The sequence below is a fragment of the Pinus tabuliformis genome, chromosome 2_2, assembly GCF_031772625.1.
Source record: "Pinus tabuliformis cultivar Carrire ecotype Pingquan chromosome 2_2, CPIR1, whole genome shotgun sequence".
Taxonomy (NCBI): domain Eukaryota; kingdom Viridiplantae; phylum Streptophyta; class Pinopsida; order Pinales; family Pinaceae; genus Pinus; species Pinus tabuliformis.
The window spans coordinates 295,764,807-295,784,598 of record NC_142300.1 but is presented as its reverse complement, the minus strand read 5'-3'; the positions used below and the strand labels follow the sequence as shown (position 1 = coordinate 295,784,598).

At 38.6% G+C, this 19,792-nt stretch overlaps 1 protein-coding gene across 1 annotated transcript in view; it reads left to right on the top strand.

Annotated features, from left to right (window-relative positions):
- Positions 1-19,792, top strand: part of LOC149192479 (histidine kinase 1-like) — a 360,562-nt gene that overhangs the window by 203,245 nt on the left and 137,525 nt on the right. The window contains exons 8-9 of the mRNA XM_089404623.1: positions 8,064-8,249; positions 8,435-8,504. Coding sequence (XP_089260749.1) covers positions 8,064-8,249; positions 8,435-8,504 — 256 coding nt within the window. The remainder of the gene's footprint in view (positions 1-8,063; positions 8,250-8,434; positions 8,505-19,792) is intronic.

Here is a 19,792-nt window from a genome sequence, read left to right as displayed (position 1 = left end):
TGCCTTAGTTTGAGAATCTCATTTTCTTGTTCTTTATTCTGCTCCTGCAGCATTCGACGTACTCTGAAGGCACACTCCAGCTGCGCTTTTAAGCTGATAACTTCTTCTTTGAGGGCACTCTCCCTTTTGTTAAATAGATCTTTTTGATCTATGATTTTATCTGATGCTTCATTTGCTTGTTCATCTTCAATCTGAGGTGATTCAGAATCTGAATACTTGCTTCCACTTAACGACAGGCTGTGATTGTTCCTTTGAGCTGTCTTCTTCTTTTGACGTGCTTTCTTTCCCATTGTTCTACAGATCTCCTTCAAGCGATCAAGCTTCTACCAAAGGACCTGCTCTGATACCAATTGTTGGAAATAATAATGAGAGGGGGGGGTGAATCAGTGTTAGCGAATCAATAACTTTTTCATTTCCATACTTAGATTCAAATACACTTCAGTTAAGACTCAAGAGAACCCGCGTGTACATGCAATTGTGTTTAATGCAACTAGCATATATCTAGTAAACTTATGATTCAGTTAATCCATTATATTTTGATCTTTAATCAGTGCATCAGAACTTCATTAACCATATGAACAGTAAACAGGTGCAGTAAAGCAGAACAGATCATCACACATAAGAAGCACACATGAACACCATGATATAAGGTGGAAACCTAATGCAGGACAAAAACCACCTGCTGCTGTTTTCTTTAAGTTAAGAAAAACTTGTTTACAATCTTGTACTGGCGCAGACTCATACCAGTACGCAGGCACCCACTTGCAGAAGGCTACAACCTTTTCTTGTTCTCCAGCCACTACTGGAAGGGAGCTCCAACCCCCTGGTTCTTATACTAGCCGATCTGTTTACTAGTACGTAGGCGCCGGCCTACAAAAGGTTACAACCTTCTTGAATCATCACAACACCATAATATGAAGGCCACGTTTCATCCAATTTTCATACTGGACCCATCAACAACATTGAAGCACAAAATCAATCACCATTGCAATACAACTACACTTGCATCATTCATTTCTGAATCACCCAACACTGAATCACTGAAACCCTGTCAACAAAACACAGTCACCAGAACATAGAGCAGAACACAGAACTTTGCAACAATAACCAGATCCAACTGCAACTTCAAATATCATATCTCATAATGTATACGCTACTATGATGAACCAAACCAGCGTATATACGCGCTTTTACCAAAGCCAACCCGCGTATAGATCTGCAAATATTTACTCATAACTTTGCAGCTGTTCCAGACATCAGTCATACCCAGATCATAACATTTATACATTAAACATGTGTCCATAATTCAGATCTAGTCTATCCATGATCAAACCACATAATGATAATACATTCCAAGCCTTATGATCCCGATCCATCATCCATCATCAACCGCATAGGTGCATCCTTGATTCAGATCAAGCAAAGCATCACAAACCCATAACCAGCATACTAGATCTCACACTTCATCAAATATTCAATCCTTGCACACTTGCACTTTGGCCTAATGATCTTCTTCTCCTTATATAGGTTTAGGCCTCTCTCAATACCATGGTCCAAAACCACATAGGACCAATACCTTGGACCTAATACCTGGGGTCAATACCTTGGACCAAATACCATGGACCAATACCAAAATACCATGGTCCAAATACCACTGACCAAAACTTAGTTTTTTTACATGTACGCGCCTTTCCTTCTGTGAAAGTGCGTGTGTACGTTATACACACCTTTGTATATAGTGAACCTGCATGTATACACTACTTGGTATATAATGAACCTGTGTATATACGCGACTTGGTATATAGCAGTGTTGATAATATCGCCGAAATATCGGCGATATTCGCAAATATCGCGATATTTTCGGCGGGCCGAAATATCGCCCCCGAAAAATCGCGATATTTTCAACTTTTGAATTTCGCGCGAGAAATACGAAATTTCGGCGATATTTTGGTAAAAATCGCGAGACGAGGGTAAATATCGCTGGTAACTGGTTTACAAACGCTGGTCTTCACTGGTAACTGGTTTACAAACGCTGGTCTTCACTGTAACTGGTTTACAAACGCTGGTAACTGGTTTACAAATACAAACGCTGGTCTTCACTGTGTTTTAAACTTTTATCATTGATTCATTTATACTCAACGCAAATGTTACACAACCCCTTCAAGGAAAATACTGTGGACTCCAATGATACGATCCCTTATAAACAGAGTTAATAAGTCTGCTACAACACTAAATAACAGTAAGATGGGTCTGCTACAGCGCTAAATAACAGTGAGATGATAGGTCTGTTAAAACTTGAAATAATATATTCGTTTGTGAGGGAATAGATATATGTATTATGTATATCGTATAATATGATTATATTCACTGATTCACAGTTGGTTGCATCGGAAATAGTGAGGAGGCTGCCGCTGTATTGTTACGTATCTGACATAAGAGCTTCTGAAGGAGATTTATCATTCTGTGGCTGTCATCAATATTTATCCTTTATTATACTCCATCCTTTATGGCAACAAGGGAAACAATTTTAAGAAGATATCAATGCATGTGCAGTAGAAACACAAGTAGTAGAACTCATGAGCCTGAGTCCTTAAGTTCCGAGTGGAATTAGTTAGGTTGTGTATTATAATTTTAATTATCACCTTGCACTTTATCTTGCTTTATCTCATTGTAAATAATAACTGTCACAGGTGACTTTATCAAACTGGATGACTCTATTATGATAAACTCTTCAGGTTTTCCCGCGGGGCTACAAAGGGTTTTCCACAGGCAATTATAAACTATTAAACAGATCATGAATAGACCACAGTGAGACTCGGATGATGGATCTATATCCCACTGTCTCGACATAAGGAGCAGTATTACACTCTATAAGGAGAAACAATACTAAAGCTCCAACAAACTGATAATGAAGGAATGATATAGTCTCGGCATCATAACAATAACAAGGACTACATGATGAGAACTTCATAAATCAATGATATTGGAGAAATGTTGTAAGTTTGTAACTATGACCAGAGAATTTACCAACATAATCAAAATGAAGATTACACAACAAAATATAATAAACCCTCTGCTGTTGCATTTTTCCCAGTAATGTAGAATCTAGATGAAATAAACTTCTAAACGTACAGGGCAATATTTCTTAGCAATGGGACCACATTGACCTATAGTAATTCAAATTTCAAACACTTAGCTATCACATGGTCTGCCATCAGCAGGATTTGGTATCGCCTTTGAAGTTTGATGTATCATTTCTATTTGACATCATATATATCAATGCCTTCTTCATATTTATGTGCCAATGTGTTTAGTTCATGTTGTTATTGCTTTATATGTTTAGAAATCTGAAAAAAATGAATATATTATGCATTTTTTATGCTTGCCGATATTTGCCGATATTTTGCCGATATTTTCGCCGATATTTCCGATAAGATATTTTCCGGACCCTCGCCGATATTTTCCCGATACCGATATTATCAACACTGGTATATAGTGAACCTGCGTATACCTTTCTTTCTTCATTCTATGAGTCTGAACTGTGATCTTTCATCTGAGTGACTTGCCATCAAGGACAACACTTGAGTCATACCTGTATCATAATGCCAACAGACTTAACAGATCGTCCGCTGGCCACGAGACCAAACCTCTGCGGGCAATTAAATTAAGTTATATATAAATTAACTAATTAAATTTTAATTATATAGTGTAAATCGATTAGACCCGCATTGTATATCGACCTATGTAGTTGATCCGACCTGTCCCGTTGATTGGAGACACATCGTTGACGGTCGGAATAGCAAAAAAAATTTTTAACTGCGGGTTCTATCACTGTCGGGTGGTGGTGAGACGACATGACTTGCCTGCGGAGATAGCGGCGGGTGGCAGTGAGACGACAAGAGATAGCGGAGATAGCTACGGGTGGTTGAGATGGTGGGACAATGATGGGAACCGGTGCGGTCGGGATGATGATTGGTGGAGAATCGCGGAACATGATAGGAGTAGCATCGAACAGGTGCAAGGATGGTACCCGATGGCCCAACAGGTGCATGGATGGTACCCGATGTCCTAACAACAACAACGTCTCGGGAGCGAACCGCTCTAATACTAGATGGCACAAACGTGCTCAAATACGCAGAAAAATCATATTTATTATTATTGAAAAATAGAAGATGGTTACAAATTGCGGGAGGCCTCTGGCTTTATATTGCCCTGGGTGCCTCATGGTGAATGGGCATGATCTTTGATCATGCCCTTTGCCTAATAACTACTTAACTAACTAAATTTTATATAATAGACGAACTACAGAAAAGTTGGTCGAAGAGGTGAAGAAGGCTGCAGTGCAAAGTACCACGGAGCTGAACGCATTGAAGCGGCAGTTCAATGAGCTCCGCCACAAAGTCGAGAAGCCCACTGAGTGACTCGAGGGTGAGTCACCATATTTGTGTTGGGGGTCTGTTGGGAAAGGGTCCATGGGGTCAATTTTGGGTTAGTTTAATCAATTTTTGAGTAGAATTTTGTAAAGAATGTAAAGTCTCCGCGAAATGTGGAAGCGGAGCGCGCAACTAAGTAGGAGTCAAAGGGGATTTACCCCCTTGTATGGGTAAGTAATAGGTTGGTTTTGATACTCACCCATAGGCCACGGATCATGGTATTGTATTAGAAAGGCAGCAGGCTATAGATATTTGAGTCATAGCGAGTTTAGATATCATATAGAACTTTTGGAAGAACAAGTGTAAAGGCAAATGCTAAGGCAGGAAAGCTTTGTTTTCCTGTACTTAGGCGAAAGGGGAAGGCTCCTGCAGCTGAGTGCGCGAAGACCTTGGCAAGTCCGCAGCTGAGTGCGCAGGCCCCTGCAGCTAGGTGCACAGGGTGGAAGAGTCTGTAATTTGAACGCTGAATCTAATAAAGACTGATTTTGGACCGAATATCTTGCATCTATGTCTTATTCTTATTTCTGTTTAAGTTTATGCATTGTTGCTTAATGCCCTGTTTCTATGAAATAAAGTGTAATTTCTGCGTGAATCTGTTAAATCTTTAATGTATATGCATGAAATGAGTAGTGATCTGTTTTCGCGAAGGAATTAGCTAAATATGTTATGATAACTATTTGAAGTGGGTAAATTTGTGTGAAGGGCGATCTAGGGTTATTATTTACTAAGCAAAAGTAGTAAGTCTGCTTCTTTTAGGTCTGAAAAGCCTGATCGTAGACCTTCGCGAAGGTCTGGAAGCCATCTGAACAAAGTTGCAGTAGTGGACCATAGGAAGACATTGATCTGAGTGAAGGCCGATCTGAGCTACGAGGGCTTTAGAATACATATCACACGGTCTCTGGATGTAGAAACCTAGTTCTAGCATCCTCCAATACTGCTTCGAGTGAGACTGCAACATGCGCTATGCAGGTTGTTGCCTAAAGGGCCAACGGTTAGGGTTTTGTTGATTGGCGCGATTAACTCTGAACCTTGGTCAGGCCCCCTTAAGCCAACACTATGTGTGGGTAGTCCTCCAAGCCCTTAGGATTGACTCTTTGGAGGAGCAAAGTGTGATACCTTGACTGGCATATAAGTGTGTTTGTGACAGTGATACTTTGTCTAGCATATAATATTCCTTATGACATGATGTTATGACAATATGACAAGTGTTCTTATGACAGTAATTTATGGCAAAAGTTCTCATGATAGTGATATATGTTGAGTGTCCTTGTGACAATGATGACAGTGATATATATGGCACTGTCCTTATGACAATGATATATGGCAGTGATATTTTGTGCTTATTCTATGATGTATGACCGTGATATTCTATGCACTTGACCGTGATGTGTGGAAACATTATTCTATGCTTATGAATGGCAATGATATTCTATGATGTATGGTTGTGATATTCTGACAATATGACCGTGATGCTTATGATTGTGATGACAATTCAATGATATGACCGTGATATTGTTTGAGGCAGAGATATATGCTCTTGTGAGTCCTATCAAAAGTCTTGTGGAGGGCTTGTGAATGCCCCTTTGATATACGTCCACTGCCATCTCATGAGGATCTTGTATGATCTAGGGTTGGTCCTAGGAGGTCTAATGTGACTGTTGTTGAAAGACTTGTGTCTCATTATTGTACATTGTATCGTAGTTGAACATCTAATGAATATCTAAGAAGAAGAAGAATTGATTCTGAGTTTTCCCCCTTGTGGAGTTTTGCCCCGGTCTTTGACCTAAATCCTGGTATCTCTATTGTCTATGCATTTCTTCTAATGTTCCTTATTGTTCCGTTGCATTGTTTATGTTGATGTTCTTTCTACATAATTGCTTATGATAATATGGGGTGAATGTAAAGTGAAAATTGTTGAAAAAGTTTAAAAGTGCAATTATCTACAACAAATAACTATCGAGCTCTAAAAATCAACATGGTATCAGAGCTGGGATGGAGAAAAGTCATTGAGATCACCCCCGCGTAGACAACTATGATGGATTTCTTGATCAAGTAGAGTGAAATAGATGAAGCTGTTGGAGACCTAAAAGAATGCTAGGGTTTGGAGGGAACCCTAGGGAGCCCTTGTTCTTACAAATAAAGGTTATGGTTTGGGAGAAACCTTTGGAATGGCCTTGGATATGGAAAAAGCTTGGGTTCTATAGCATTGGAACCCTAGTGTGATTCAAAATTTTCATGATATGATATGATCAGTAAGAAGCTTTTGAGCTATTCAAGTACCTATGACAGATTCATAGTACCTCTAGTTGGACTTGCCTTCTACCCAATAGAAGATGGTATGATGCAGATCCAATGGTCATCTCGTGCATTGATAGTTGGGCTTGGCTACCGACGAAGGATATGAAGGATCTGGAAATGAGAATACAAGCTGTGCTCAAGAGGAAGCATTTCTTCTTTTGCAGATGACATTGTCATATGGTTGATGGACAGTGGTGCCTCATGCCTAAGAAGGAGGCAGGATCGAGAGGGAGCTGATAGCTTCCTACAATCTTCATTGACGATAAGTACTTTTAAGACTTATGTCATTTATTTGTGACACTGTTCTTGTTCAGATTGATTTGTCTTCTTACTGTTTAATCATTCTGCATGAGTAGTTGGCTAACCAAATGTTTCTTTCCCTGACTTCCTGTGAGGGTGTGATCAAGGAAAGCTGTTCCTTCTTGAGGATCATCAAGATGCAGAGTAATGCAGAAAGAGTTAGCTCCAAGAGGGAGCTGGTAAGGCATCCTTATTCGTGATTTCTTATGAATATCTTCAGTACTAAAGGTAAGGCATCTGGATTCTCCTCAGTAGAAGACAATTTAATCGACATTTAAAATTCTTAACGGGATTCATCCTTAGGACTACCTAAGGATGAATCCCGTTAAGAATTTTAAATGTCGATTAAATTGTCTTCTACTGAGGAGAATCCAGATGCCCTACCTTTAAACCTACACCACAGAAATCTCAGCACAGTAATCTTCAGTCCTTTTCTTGGAAACAACCTGTTCTCCATTATTTCTAATGCCATCTCTGTGTTTACATTATATTTTATGCAGGGATGTAACAATTATATGAAATGGCCAGTCAAAATGCTTGCTTTAGTGTAGAGTCTGCTTAGAAAGATATGTTTGTAAGAAAAGATATTTCCAGATTCATTTAAGATTTCAGTAGTTAATACTGCGAACTTCTCATCTTTAATTCAGTATATGTCTTAAGATTTAGACTTATCCACATTCAAAGTGACAAATCGATGACCTTTTGTTGTTACAAAACAATCTATTGTTGACCCTATTAGGGTTCTTTTAGATCACTTACTTTGCATAGATAAGATAATTTTATTAGTGTCTACAAATGACCAAAAGGGGAGGTCAATAGGATTCGGAAGTACAATTGGTGATAATAAACATAGAAAATGTTATCTGCAAACAAATAGGTTACAGGATGTAAGCCATCATATTATTTAACTGTATATCTTTTGTAAAAATATATTTTCTTGGTCCTGGATGAACGTTTCTGTAATAATTGTAATTTCAATACTAAGAATGCATTCAGTTCATCAGTAGTTCTTATGCTGATCTGCATGGACAGCGGGGCATATTCTATTGCGAGGTTGGTGTGAGAACTCCCAAGCGAAACAAAAGATGGATGGATCATCTGAAAATGACAAGGACACATGGCTTACCAAAAAATTGACGCCTGGGCAGTCTGACAAGAAAATATTTTATGAGAAGGAAAATATAACTCTCTGGTTTGAAGTGGAAGACACAGGATGTGGTATGGGATCTCATTCACCCTGTTGGTAATAGATGCTTTGGCTTTAGCCATACGAATTTCTGTATTTTTTTCTGAATTTGTTTGTTCTGATCTCTTGGGATTCATGTAGGCTGGATTTTTCATCTACTAGTTTATAACTTTTTCGGATATTGAATGAACCTTTAAAATTGTAATTTTGTTTGAAGGAATTGATTGTAGCAAATGGGAATCAGTTTTTGAGAGTTTTGAGCAAGCGGATCCATCGACAACACGAACGTATGTATCTTGTCTTTCTTTCTAGAATAAACACCTAAAATATTGTGTTCGTGCAGAAGTAGTTGGAAAGAGTTAGAACTATAAATTTTCAAACGTTTTCAGATTTTCTTCCATGCAAATATTAAGTTAAAGGAATATTATGGCTTCTGTAATATATTAACGTATATGAAATCTACGTTACACAGTTTGGATTCAATTTCGGGTTGGGTTCAGCAATTATTAGAATTCTAATTTTCTGATTGGTTTTGGCATTAATTTTAGCTATGTATCTATACAATTTTATAAGATAATAACTAGCAAGTATAATAAATTAATGGAGATTTCCCGAAGATAATTGTATAATTGATTTAGTAAGTATAACAAAAATATAAAGTAATTCATTAATAGTCTAATTAAAACATTTTTTTAAATATATAACAAAATTTATATATATTAATTTTAATTTGATAAAGTAATATTTAAGTTTTTATTATAATATAAATAACTTATCTAATAAATATTATATTTATATAATATACATGTAATTAGCTAACATAGATTAATACGCGGTTAATGTGTTCCTAATATTCAAGTCTTTATTATAATATAAATAACTTATCTAATAAATATTATATTTATATAATATACGTGTAATTAACTAACATAGATTATGTGTTCCTAATTAGTAGTAATGCAGTTCATTCATTCATTCGACTGGTAATTTGAGACTTCAGCCATTTGACTACTAATAAAGTTATCAAACTCGATTGATTGGTTAGTTTCTCTGCCCTCCTCTAATTTTTTTTCCTCTTTGCTGCTATTTCTTCACCTAATCAGGTCACCTACTTTGAAAAGCCCACCCACTTCGCACTTCATTCATACAAACTATTAATTAGGGGTAATGATACAGACCCTTTATTAGAGAGAAATATATCATCGAGGGTTTTGATTGGTAAATTGGTAATTTAATGACAAATTTCAAACTTCATGAATGAAATCCGGTGAATGTTGTGACTTAGGAACTGTTATCGCTAAATTTGTATGTTAGAAATGGTAAAATCTCTAACCCAGACCATACAATCCAAGTGGAACTTTGATATGTCATCCACTGTCACCTCAACAACCAACTTTCGCCTCTTTAGGATGACTCCTTTGGCTTTGAGGGGGGCTCCCTTACTAGAATCACTAATGTTAAGTCAATAGAGCACAAGGCGATGTTGAAGGTAGCCTTAGTAAATTACTTTTTAGATTTTTAGGCTTTTTTATAAAGGAGAGAAGAGAAAGTGATGGAGGGACACCAAGAACAGTGCCAATATCCTTCAAGCTTTGTAGAGTAAAGGAAAATCGAGTGGCAAGATGAAATTAAAAAGAAACCCTCTTGAGTCGATGATTTATTGTTTATGGATTGTTACCACTCAATCTAGCAGAGGTCATTGGAGGGGTTCCAAAGGGGCAACTACTCGACCAAGTGGCAACAATGGGACAAGGACCCATTATCACTTTAGTCAATGTCCCTTGCTCTTTACGGACTCACTGATGGGAGAAGTCTCGGTATAGAGGAAATCACAGGGAGGGATAACTCAATGATAGGATGTAATATGATTCCTAAGGACCATTCATAAGAGAGACTCAAATAATAGGCTTGCTTACTTTAGAAGCAAGGTGAAGGGCTCTCCAAGAAAGGCTCAAGGGAGGCTTAGCCCTAGGGATTGGAGATATACCTTAGTGAGGGATGTCCTAGAGCTAAAATTCCTATAGAAACAAGGTTTCTAAGTGCCCTTGTGAAATAAGGAATGATAGAGATACGGGACAACAAAGAAGCCCAAGGGCGCCCAAACAAGACCCAGGTTTTAGGGTGTAATCTTCAACCAAGAATCTTGGCCAAGCAAGGGAGAGAAGGGATCAACAATAGATGAACTTCCTTTGAGTTTTATAGCAAAACAGATCCCTTTGAAGGCCGCTAACCTAGATGGAGCAAGAACCAAACCATTTTCGAGCTAGGGCTTGGTGTATCTCACAAACCGATCGTGGGATTGACTTCAAATTTGGATGGCATGTGGAGGACACCTCAATGCAATTCCTGGCTAGCTCGCTAAGAAAGATGATGGCTCTATTGGATTTCGCTAGATGCCCTAGCTAGGCCATCTAGGGTTAGGGAAGAAAAATGAGGAAAAGAGACCTTTTCAAGGTGAACACCAAGGATTGAGACCAGTTCCTAGCCAATTGTGGAGAATGGAGTCAAAGTGAATTCGATTTTGAGATTTTTGTCTTATTAAGGAGCCTTATTGCAACTTTGCATGCCCTAGAGAAGCAACTACAAAGTCACAACAAGGATTTATACTTCGTTGTGCAAATTTAATGGAGTTTCAAGGTCAAAGTTCAATAACCTACCCCTAGGAACATTCGATCTTCTTGCCAAATTGAATAACATATACAATAAGCCAAGATTACATGTGATTATGAATTTCGCATCAACAATTAGGGCACAAAAATAATCCAAGCATAGCGTTCCATACATTAGACAAATTACATGAAAAATTTTGCATAAGAAAAGCACTTACATGACAAGAAGATTATATCCATCCATTAGACTTACAAAAATGACGCTCCAAGACAAGTAACAAATATCCAAACATCAAAATGCATCAATTGATCTTCAATTTGTCCATCAATAGCAGGTCTGAGTTATGTTTACAAAGAGATACCAATCCAAGTGATGATGAGAGGTGAAATGATCCTCTCTTATATTAATACACTCCTCTGAGGAGTTTGAATGGCTAAATTAGACCTAATAATGCCCCTAACAATAAAACAATGTGCAAATAACAACACTTTGGTGACAAGCCCACCAAATAGCTCCATAATAATAATAATTAGCCTTTCAAGAGGGTCAAAGTGATAGATAAGTAGCTATGAGGGCCGTTGGAAGGCCAAATGAAGTCCAACATGTGCCAAGATGAATATAAGGGCTCCAAAAATATTGATGAAGGGGGTGGTTCCTTGATCTCCAAGCACATGACTTGTGGCACCCCAAAGTGGCCATGGGAGCACAAAAACATCCTCATGGGTCTCCAACTGAATCAAACAAGCATGTATTGTTAGTTTTTGCAGCATCGGATGTGTTCTAGCCACGAAATTTGGCGGAGAGGGTAGAATACATGAGATCTCCAAAACCCAAAAATCATTTCTGGAAATTCCGCCTAGAAATGACTTAAATAGATTACTAACTAGTTTTTAAATATTTCCTAAGTCTAAACTTAGGGAATATGGTTAACTAATCAGTATTAATTAAGTCGAGGCGAGAATCATCTATAAACTCACACGGATCGATCCAGAGATGATCCTAGCCATCGATTATGTTTTAATTTTGGTCGTTGGTGCTCCAACAGTGGATTATAAGAGGAGGTCAATGTGGTGATGGAGAGGACACTTCAGCAGTTCGATTTCTTGGCAGATCGATTTCCAGAGTAGCAGCAGTTAGTCGCTGGAGAGAGGGCTAGAGATCGAAGCAGTGAGATAGGGGCAGAGACAGTGAGGCTGGAGGAGGCATTCCAGATCTAGCAAGTGCATTTCTAGAGAGGCAGAAGAGCCACAGAGAGGTTGACGCTGGGGCAACACAGCAGCCTCTAGAGACAAGATCGATTTGGTGAAAGGGTGAGACGTAGCTATGAAATTGTATTTGCTTAAAATGAAGTGAAATTCTTTCAAATGGAAAGCCAAAGTAACCCTGAAAAGTGAAACAATAAATTGTTAGCACAAGATATTATAAATGCTTTTAAGATGAATAAGTCTACAAATCAAGGCATGGAAACTATCTTGCTCAAAAGGATAACAAAAAAGAACTCAATTGTTAGACCAAGATGACAACATGCAATTAAGTTTGCAATCCAAAATAATAGTACTCGAAAGTGAAATCAACCATTCATGACAATATGCAATTAAACCAAAAGATGAGTCAATTTCCAAGTACGAGAAAATTAAACTTGTTGCAAAATTAAAAGAGATTACAATGCTTGCATCCAAAGTGCCTCTTGAAATAAGATCCGCATGTGAGACTTTAAACTATCAAGATAGCAAGAAATTTAAGAACTTGACAAACAAAGCAAATGTGATGGAATTTTGTTCTTGGTTTATTTTATTAATTAGTGCTAAGGCAAAGTTACAATTGAACTCTAGTTCTCAAACCTCATCCTCGCCCAAATATTTGGATTTCACAATGAGGAGTCAATAGAGGTAGAGGGTTCCTAAAAAGCTTATTCAAACAACTTAAGTTGGAGGTAAGTTTTAGTGATGCTTGGGGCATGTAATAAATTAACCAAACAATGAGAATTAATTTCTACTTGAAATGTACTTGCTTGACATGAAATAAAACGTTACTTTATGGAGAAAATTTGTCCAAATACTTGATGCATGTAAAATGTGTTTAATGGTGAAGCATAAGTAAACTTGGAACTATGTTCAAGCCAAATAAGATAAAGTAAAAAGTGCTTGCATGCAAAAAATCTGAACTTGTTATGGATTTAAAACATGTAGTAAATTAAATTAAAGTGCATGCAAAATGAGTGTGATGCATGTTGTGTTAATTTCTCAATTAGATGATATGCATGCAAAATGAAATAAATCAACAAAGTCAAACCGCCAAGCCTCTCTAAAAGGTGGAGAGAAAGGGATACCAATGGGTAAAACCCACGCTCCAAAAATCAGAAATTTTATTAGTTGTTACAAGAAGGAAAAAACAATGAAGTCTTCTCTTAAATCCAAGGAAAGTCTTAACAAATTGGCATCAAACCATAAACCTTTTCACATTGAAAATTTCTGCAATTTGAGGCCCACAAAGGCCCAACGAAATGCAGATTTTTTTTTTGAAGAAGAGAAGATAAGCCTCCTCTATGGCCACGACCAAGAGAGAGCAAGAGATGTCCAAAATAAACTCAGCCTCCCTCAAGAATAACACGCCCTTATCCAAGATGAATTTGGCCTAAAGGTGGAAGTAATCACTAAATTTGAGCCCCAAGGTCCTGCATGCAAACTTATAAGTAATTTTCTGATGTTGAAATCCTTTGAAATGGTGTGACCAAGCAACTTCCCTTCAGTCACTCCAAAAATAGATTTAGCAGGATTTAAGGATATTCCATACTCTCTACACCTATCAAGAATTTGCCTTAGGTGGCCTATATGGGAAATTCCATTTTTAGAAAAAACAGTTAAATCATCTTGATAGATCTCAATAAATTTCCCAATTAGACCCTTAGAGGCATAGTCCATAGCCCTTTGAAATGTTGCTCCAGCGTTCGTTAATCCAAAAGACATCCTCAAATATTCAAAAGTACCCCATGGTGTGGTGAATGTTGTCTTATGTCTATCCTCCTTCTTCACCAAGACTTGGTTGTATCCTGAAAATCCATCCAACAAAGACATCATTCCAGATCTTGTTACCCTTTGCAATAATGTTTCCATATTAGGTAAAGGGTAATTATCTTTTTTACAAGCTAAATTAAGATTTGAAAATCTACACATAGCCTGATTGATCTATTCTTCTTCCTTACAATAACCAAGTTTGAACACCATGTGGAATGCCTAGTGTGAGTAATAATACCAGCTTGAAGCATCTTTTGCAATTCCTTTTGCACCAAGGGGGCTAACTTAGGATTGATTCGCTTAAGTTTCTGCGTAAAGGGTTTGGCATTTTCATCCTTAAGAGGGATAGTATGTTCCATAACATCTTCCCTATAACCTTTCAACTCATCATATGAAAAAGCCAAAACATCTCTATATTCATGAAGTAAATTGATCAAATTCTTCCTTTCTTGCTCATTGGTATCCTTGCCTATTTTAATAATCTTTGGGTCATGAGGGGTACCAATATTCAATTCAATGAATTCCCCTGGGTCAATTTTCTTATCATCTTTTCTCTTTGATGGATCATGCCTGTCAAACACTTGCTCCAAGGCTATATGTTCCCTAGAAGTGGGATTTGTCACCACATTACACTCCTCATAATCACATCCTTCCTCTTTGTAGCCAACCTTAAATTCAGAAAATTCCTCCATGTTATTTAAAAAACGAACCATTTGGCTTTCATCGTTAAAGATTTGCCAATGCTCAAGATTATCAAGAAGTGACGGCCTAAAGATAATCTCCATCTTAACTTTATCATCCATCAAGTTCTCTCCAAGCTGTAATGTAGATGCAGCAACAACCAACTCATCAGCATGTTTATTTCCTTCTCTAGGAATTGCTTGAAGGTCTAATGCATCAAAATATTCCATATTATCCCAAACAACATTTCGATACTTCTTTAATCTATCATTCTTGCATGCAAATTGATTCTTAGTTTGAAGAATGACTAGATCAAAATCCCCCTTTATACTAAGCAACTTTATCCTCAAGTCTTTTGCCAATTCAAGACCCGACAATAGAGCCTCATACTCTGCTACATTGTTGGTTGCATCGAATTCCAATCTATAGGCAAACTTGAATATGTGACCAAGAGGGGAGGTAAGGACAATTCCAGCACCCTTACCATACCTAGAATGGGCACCATCAAAATTCATGTGCCAAAGGTTATCTTTCTTACAATCCACATCCTTCTCCAAAGGAGGAAAAGAATTAGCTAAGATAGCATAGTTTCCCAAGTTATCAGATTCATACACAATTTCATTATGAGGCTCCTTGGGATTTTCTATATGAAACTTTATCTCCAATTCCCTATCCAATCTAACCATGATGCCTTCACTATTAGGAATGGTAGCATAACTTAAATCCATTTGCAAACTACCCCCAATATCAACTCTCCACTTTCTAGACAATAGCATCCCCCGAGCATCAAGCACATCAATCACCACAATATCCATGGTGATCATAATGTTAGGATGTACAACTAAGTGGACTTGAAGATCTTTTATCAAACCAAAAACTTCAATGATCTTTGAATCGATTGCACAAATGTTGTGATAGGGTCTAGAAATCCTCAAATTTAACCGATTCATGACTTTCTTAGTCATGACACAAGATGATGCCCTAGAGTCAAACATACAATTGTGTAAAAGCATTCCATTGACCAACATAGTGATGAAAAAAGGTTGGTGGGCTCTATTACCTCTACACATATCACTACTTTGCAGAGTGATAGGGGCATCCTCATATAACCTTAGAAAAATTAGGCATTTCTTTTCCATTGGGAGCATCAATGGCTTTCAACAATTTATATCTTTGGGAGGGAATCTTCATGATTTCAGTGACATGAGCTAAAATTTTAGCATTATTAATCCATCCTCCCAAGTCAATATTCAACTCCGATGTGGGTGGAGTGATAGTTTTACTATGTTTTCCTTCTTTATTCTTTCCCCTTTCCTTAGCCTTGGCTATCTCTAAAATCTGAGTTGATGAAGCCTTCTCTCCATATAACTCACATCCAATTTTCTAAGGACAAATGATGCTCTTTTCCAACTACATTGATTTGCTCACTTGTTCCCACCATATCTCCTTCTAGGATCCTTCTTGCATAAGGACAAGTGAGTTCATCATGTATGTCATCACAAGGTCTACAATAAGGCATGGAATCATCAACTATGTTTGTAGACTCAAGTGGATTAGGTGGCCTATGCTCATTGGGAGGTCCTTTCATTTGCCATCTATCATTTCCTCTATTTGGGAATCTTCCACCTTGATTTCTTTCCATGGGTACTAATCGATTTTGGATAACATTCATTTGACTAGTGTGTGATTTGCCTCCATACTCTTGATGAGTTGGGTTAACTCCTTAATAGGATCATGTGTAGTCTCTTCTTTGGCCTTGTCTTTGGAATCATTTGGTTTCGGTGGCCCTCTAGTGAAACTAGGAAGTTCAGACTTTCCTTATTGTTTTCTAGCCTTTTCCATTTTTAAGGCTTCAGTTTGAGCTACACCTAAATTCACAGGCCTCACAAATAGTTGTCTTGCTAAGAGGAATCTCATTAATTACACTAGCCCTAGATTCTTCAACAACCTTGAGGTCTTTTATAAGGTCTTCTACTTCAATGGGTGGGGGTTAAAACCATAAACATTCTTGTACTTGTTACCTTTCAATCTAGAAGTGGTCCGAGGAGGGTTCCAAAGGGAGACTACTAGACCAAGTGGCAACAATGGGACAAAGACTCACTGTCACCTCAGTCAATGTCCCCTGCTTTTTATGAAATTTCACTAATGGGAGGAGTCCCTGTATATGGAAATGACTATGAATGGTATATCAATGATGGAGGGATAGTGATTTCAAGAGCCCATTTCTAGGAGAGACTCAAATGATGGGACTTACTTGCTCAAAAAGAAAGGTATAGGGCTCTCCAAGAAAGGCTTAAGAGGAAGCCTAGACCTAGGGATTAGAGATATTCCTTGATAAGGGATTCCCTAGACCTAAGATCCTTAAGGGAAGAGGGTTTCTAAAGTGGTCTTGTGAAATAGAAATGATGAAGGTGCGAGACCACAAAGAAGCCCAAGTGGACCCAAGCAAGGCCTAGGGTTTAGAGTGAAACTTCAACAAAAAATCTAGACCAAGAAAGGGAGAAGAAGAGGGTCAATGAAATTGAAATTAACTTGAGTTTTTAGTGCAATGACCCTTAAGGAAGCCACTAACCAAGGAAACCTAGGGACAAGAACGAAGTTGGAGCTAGGGCTTGGGATAATTCCAAATCTAGCTGTGGAAAATCCTTCAAACTTTGTGAGGGCCTAGGGAAAACCCCAACGCAGTTGTAGTCCAACTTGCTCTCCAAATGGATGGCTCAAGAAGATTTCGCTTGATGCCCTAGGAGACCTCTAGGGTTAGGGCTTAGAAAGAAGGAGAGGATGTGAGGAAAGATATTCTTTGAGGTGATCACCAAGGATAAGATCAGTGCCTAGCCTATTGGGAGAATGGAGTCAATGTTCTTTTCAATTTTTTTTGGAGTGTCTTTACCCAATCAAGGAGTCTTATGGCAACTTCACATGGCCCTAGAGCCAGCTGCTAGGTTACCACATGAATTTACATTTCTTATTGCAGAAATTTGATGATTTCTCAAGGTAAGTATGGGGATAATTTACCCCTAGGAACATTCATTCACCATACCCAAACATGTAAGTTATGCAATACCTCACAAAATCAAAATTTCCACAATTTCGCATTTAATTAGGGAAGAATTTCAGATTTCATGAGTGAAAAATTCCATACATTAATCATGTATACAAGAGAGAGAGATAAACCATGAAAGAGAACTTACAAGTATAGCAAATATATCCAATCATCAAAGAGAGACAAAATTGAAGCTCCAAGACCAAGAAAATATATCCAAACATCAAAATGCATCAATGTTTCTCCAATTCATCCATCAATAGCTATAGCGAAATTCTCAAGAAGAGAGAGATACAAATCCAAGTGATGATGAGGAATAGAATGATCCTCTCATCAATATATATGATCCTCTAAGGGTTCAATTTGCCTAATTAGGCCTAATGATGCCCCTAATAATAAAATAATGTGCAAAACAACATTCTTTGGTGACAAGCCCACCAAGATAGCTCCATAACATGAAAAATAAGCCTCACAAGAGGGCCAAAATGATAGATAAATAGCTAGGAGGGCCATTGGAAGGCCTAGTGGAGTCCAATATGTGCCAAAATGAGTGGAAGGGCTCCAAATATACTGACAAAGGGGGTGGCTCCTTGATCTCCAAGCAAATGACCTGTGGTGCTCCCAAGTGGCTATGGGGGCACAAAAACATCCTCATGGGTCTCCAAGTAGATGGATCAAGCCTGTATCCCATCTATAAGGGCTAGAACAATGATGCAATCCTTCCTTTTGTCTCCCATGGTGAGACACAACCACATCTGGGCCCTGGATCAACTGCGAAGTGTGTGGTGCAAGTGTGTAGCCGGCTGGGCAAGGTGGTTGAAGTGCATCATCATCATCAAATAGGTGGAACACGAGCGAGTAATGGATGGTACTGAAGGATCCCATGGCATGGCTATCTGCTCTTTGTTATAGTGGAGGCCCATGGCTCTCAACGCATGCCCTACAAATGCCAATATGACCCTCTGGAGGGCTTGGACCCCGTATAGGGAGACCAAACCCCAAGATGAAGACCCACCTACAATCCTGTATAAGATCCAATGCGTCTCCTCACCTTCTAGTACAACAAATCATCAATGTAATTGAGTAAATGAGCTTACAAACCATGGAACCAAGTGGACACTTCATAGTGGCATGCCCTTCCATAATGGGCTTTAAAGTGTATAAGTGTCTCCAAGTTCAAGAGGAGGTTAATCAAGGACCCTATTAGGTGGTTTCAACCTCTAAGGGAGTGACAGGTCCATAGTACATCCATGCAGTGGTAGGTGTCACTTGATATAATGATGGAATGGAGTGGGGCATCAGGGGAAGGCTCCAAGCCACATGCCATAGTACAAGGGTAGCTAAGATAAGGGAAGCCCACACTTGGGTGTATGAATGTAGGAGGGAGCAATCGTGGTACATGAGTTACCTCGACCTTTGTTTTTCCACCCTTCTTCATATGCCTTTTGCCTTTTATTGATTTTTCTTTTAAAATTGCTCGGGGCTCCAGGGGATGAGACCACGATGTGAATGATATAGTGAAGAATACCCCCTTAAGGTTGGGAAGTTTATCGCCCACCCAGGGGTTGGGACAATCATGGTTTCCTTAATGATGCAAGGGGCCAATATGAGGGGCCCTAGGAACCAGGGTGATGGCCATGATGATATGGGTAGAGATCATGATGGCTTTTGCCCACGCGCTAAATTTGTATGTCCCGACCATCTTTTACATTTTATGGTACATTTCCTATTGAGAGTGGCCACATTATGCTTTTTACTTTATTTTTAGCTGCATCAACCTCTAGGGCATCATTCCAGGGCCAACCGAAAGTGCGGAGAAGGGGAGGGGGGAGGCTAACTCCTTGTGGACCTAATGGACAAATGTGGACCCTAATGGGAAATATGTGAAAAGGGGTCATAATGAGCGAAGGGGAGTGATGTATGTGGTGTCAGTGGGCGAGACCACGCAACCAAAATAAGGATTTCCCATGTAGTGGCACTCGTAAATCTAGTAGCCAATAAAGGGGATCCCATAGGACTTCGATACAAGGTTAAACACCAAATTGGACAAGAGGACAAGAGTACAAATCAAGCCCATTCTTTCCGCCGAACCCCACACTAATCCATGCCCAAAAGTGTCCATGATAAGTAAGGAAAAATACCCAACTACATAATGAAAGTCATACCTTCGGTGTTGGAAGGCCCACCTTCAAACATATGATCATCATAGAAGGGCAAGGAATCAATG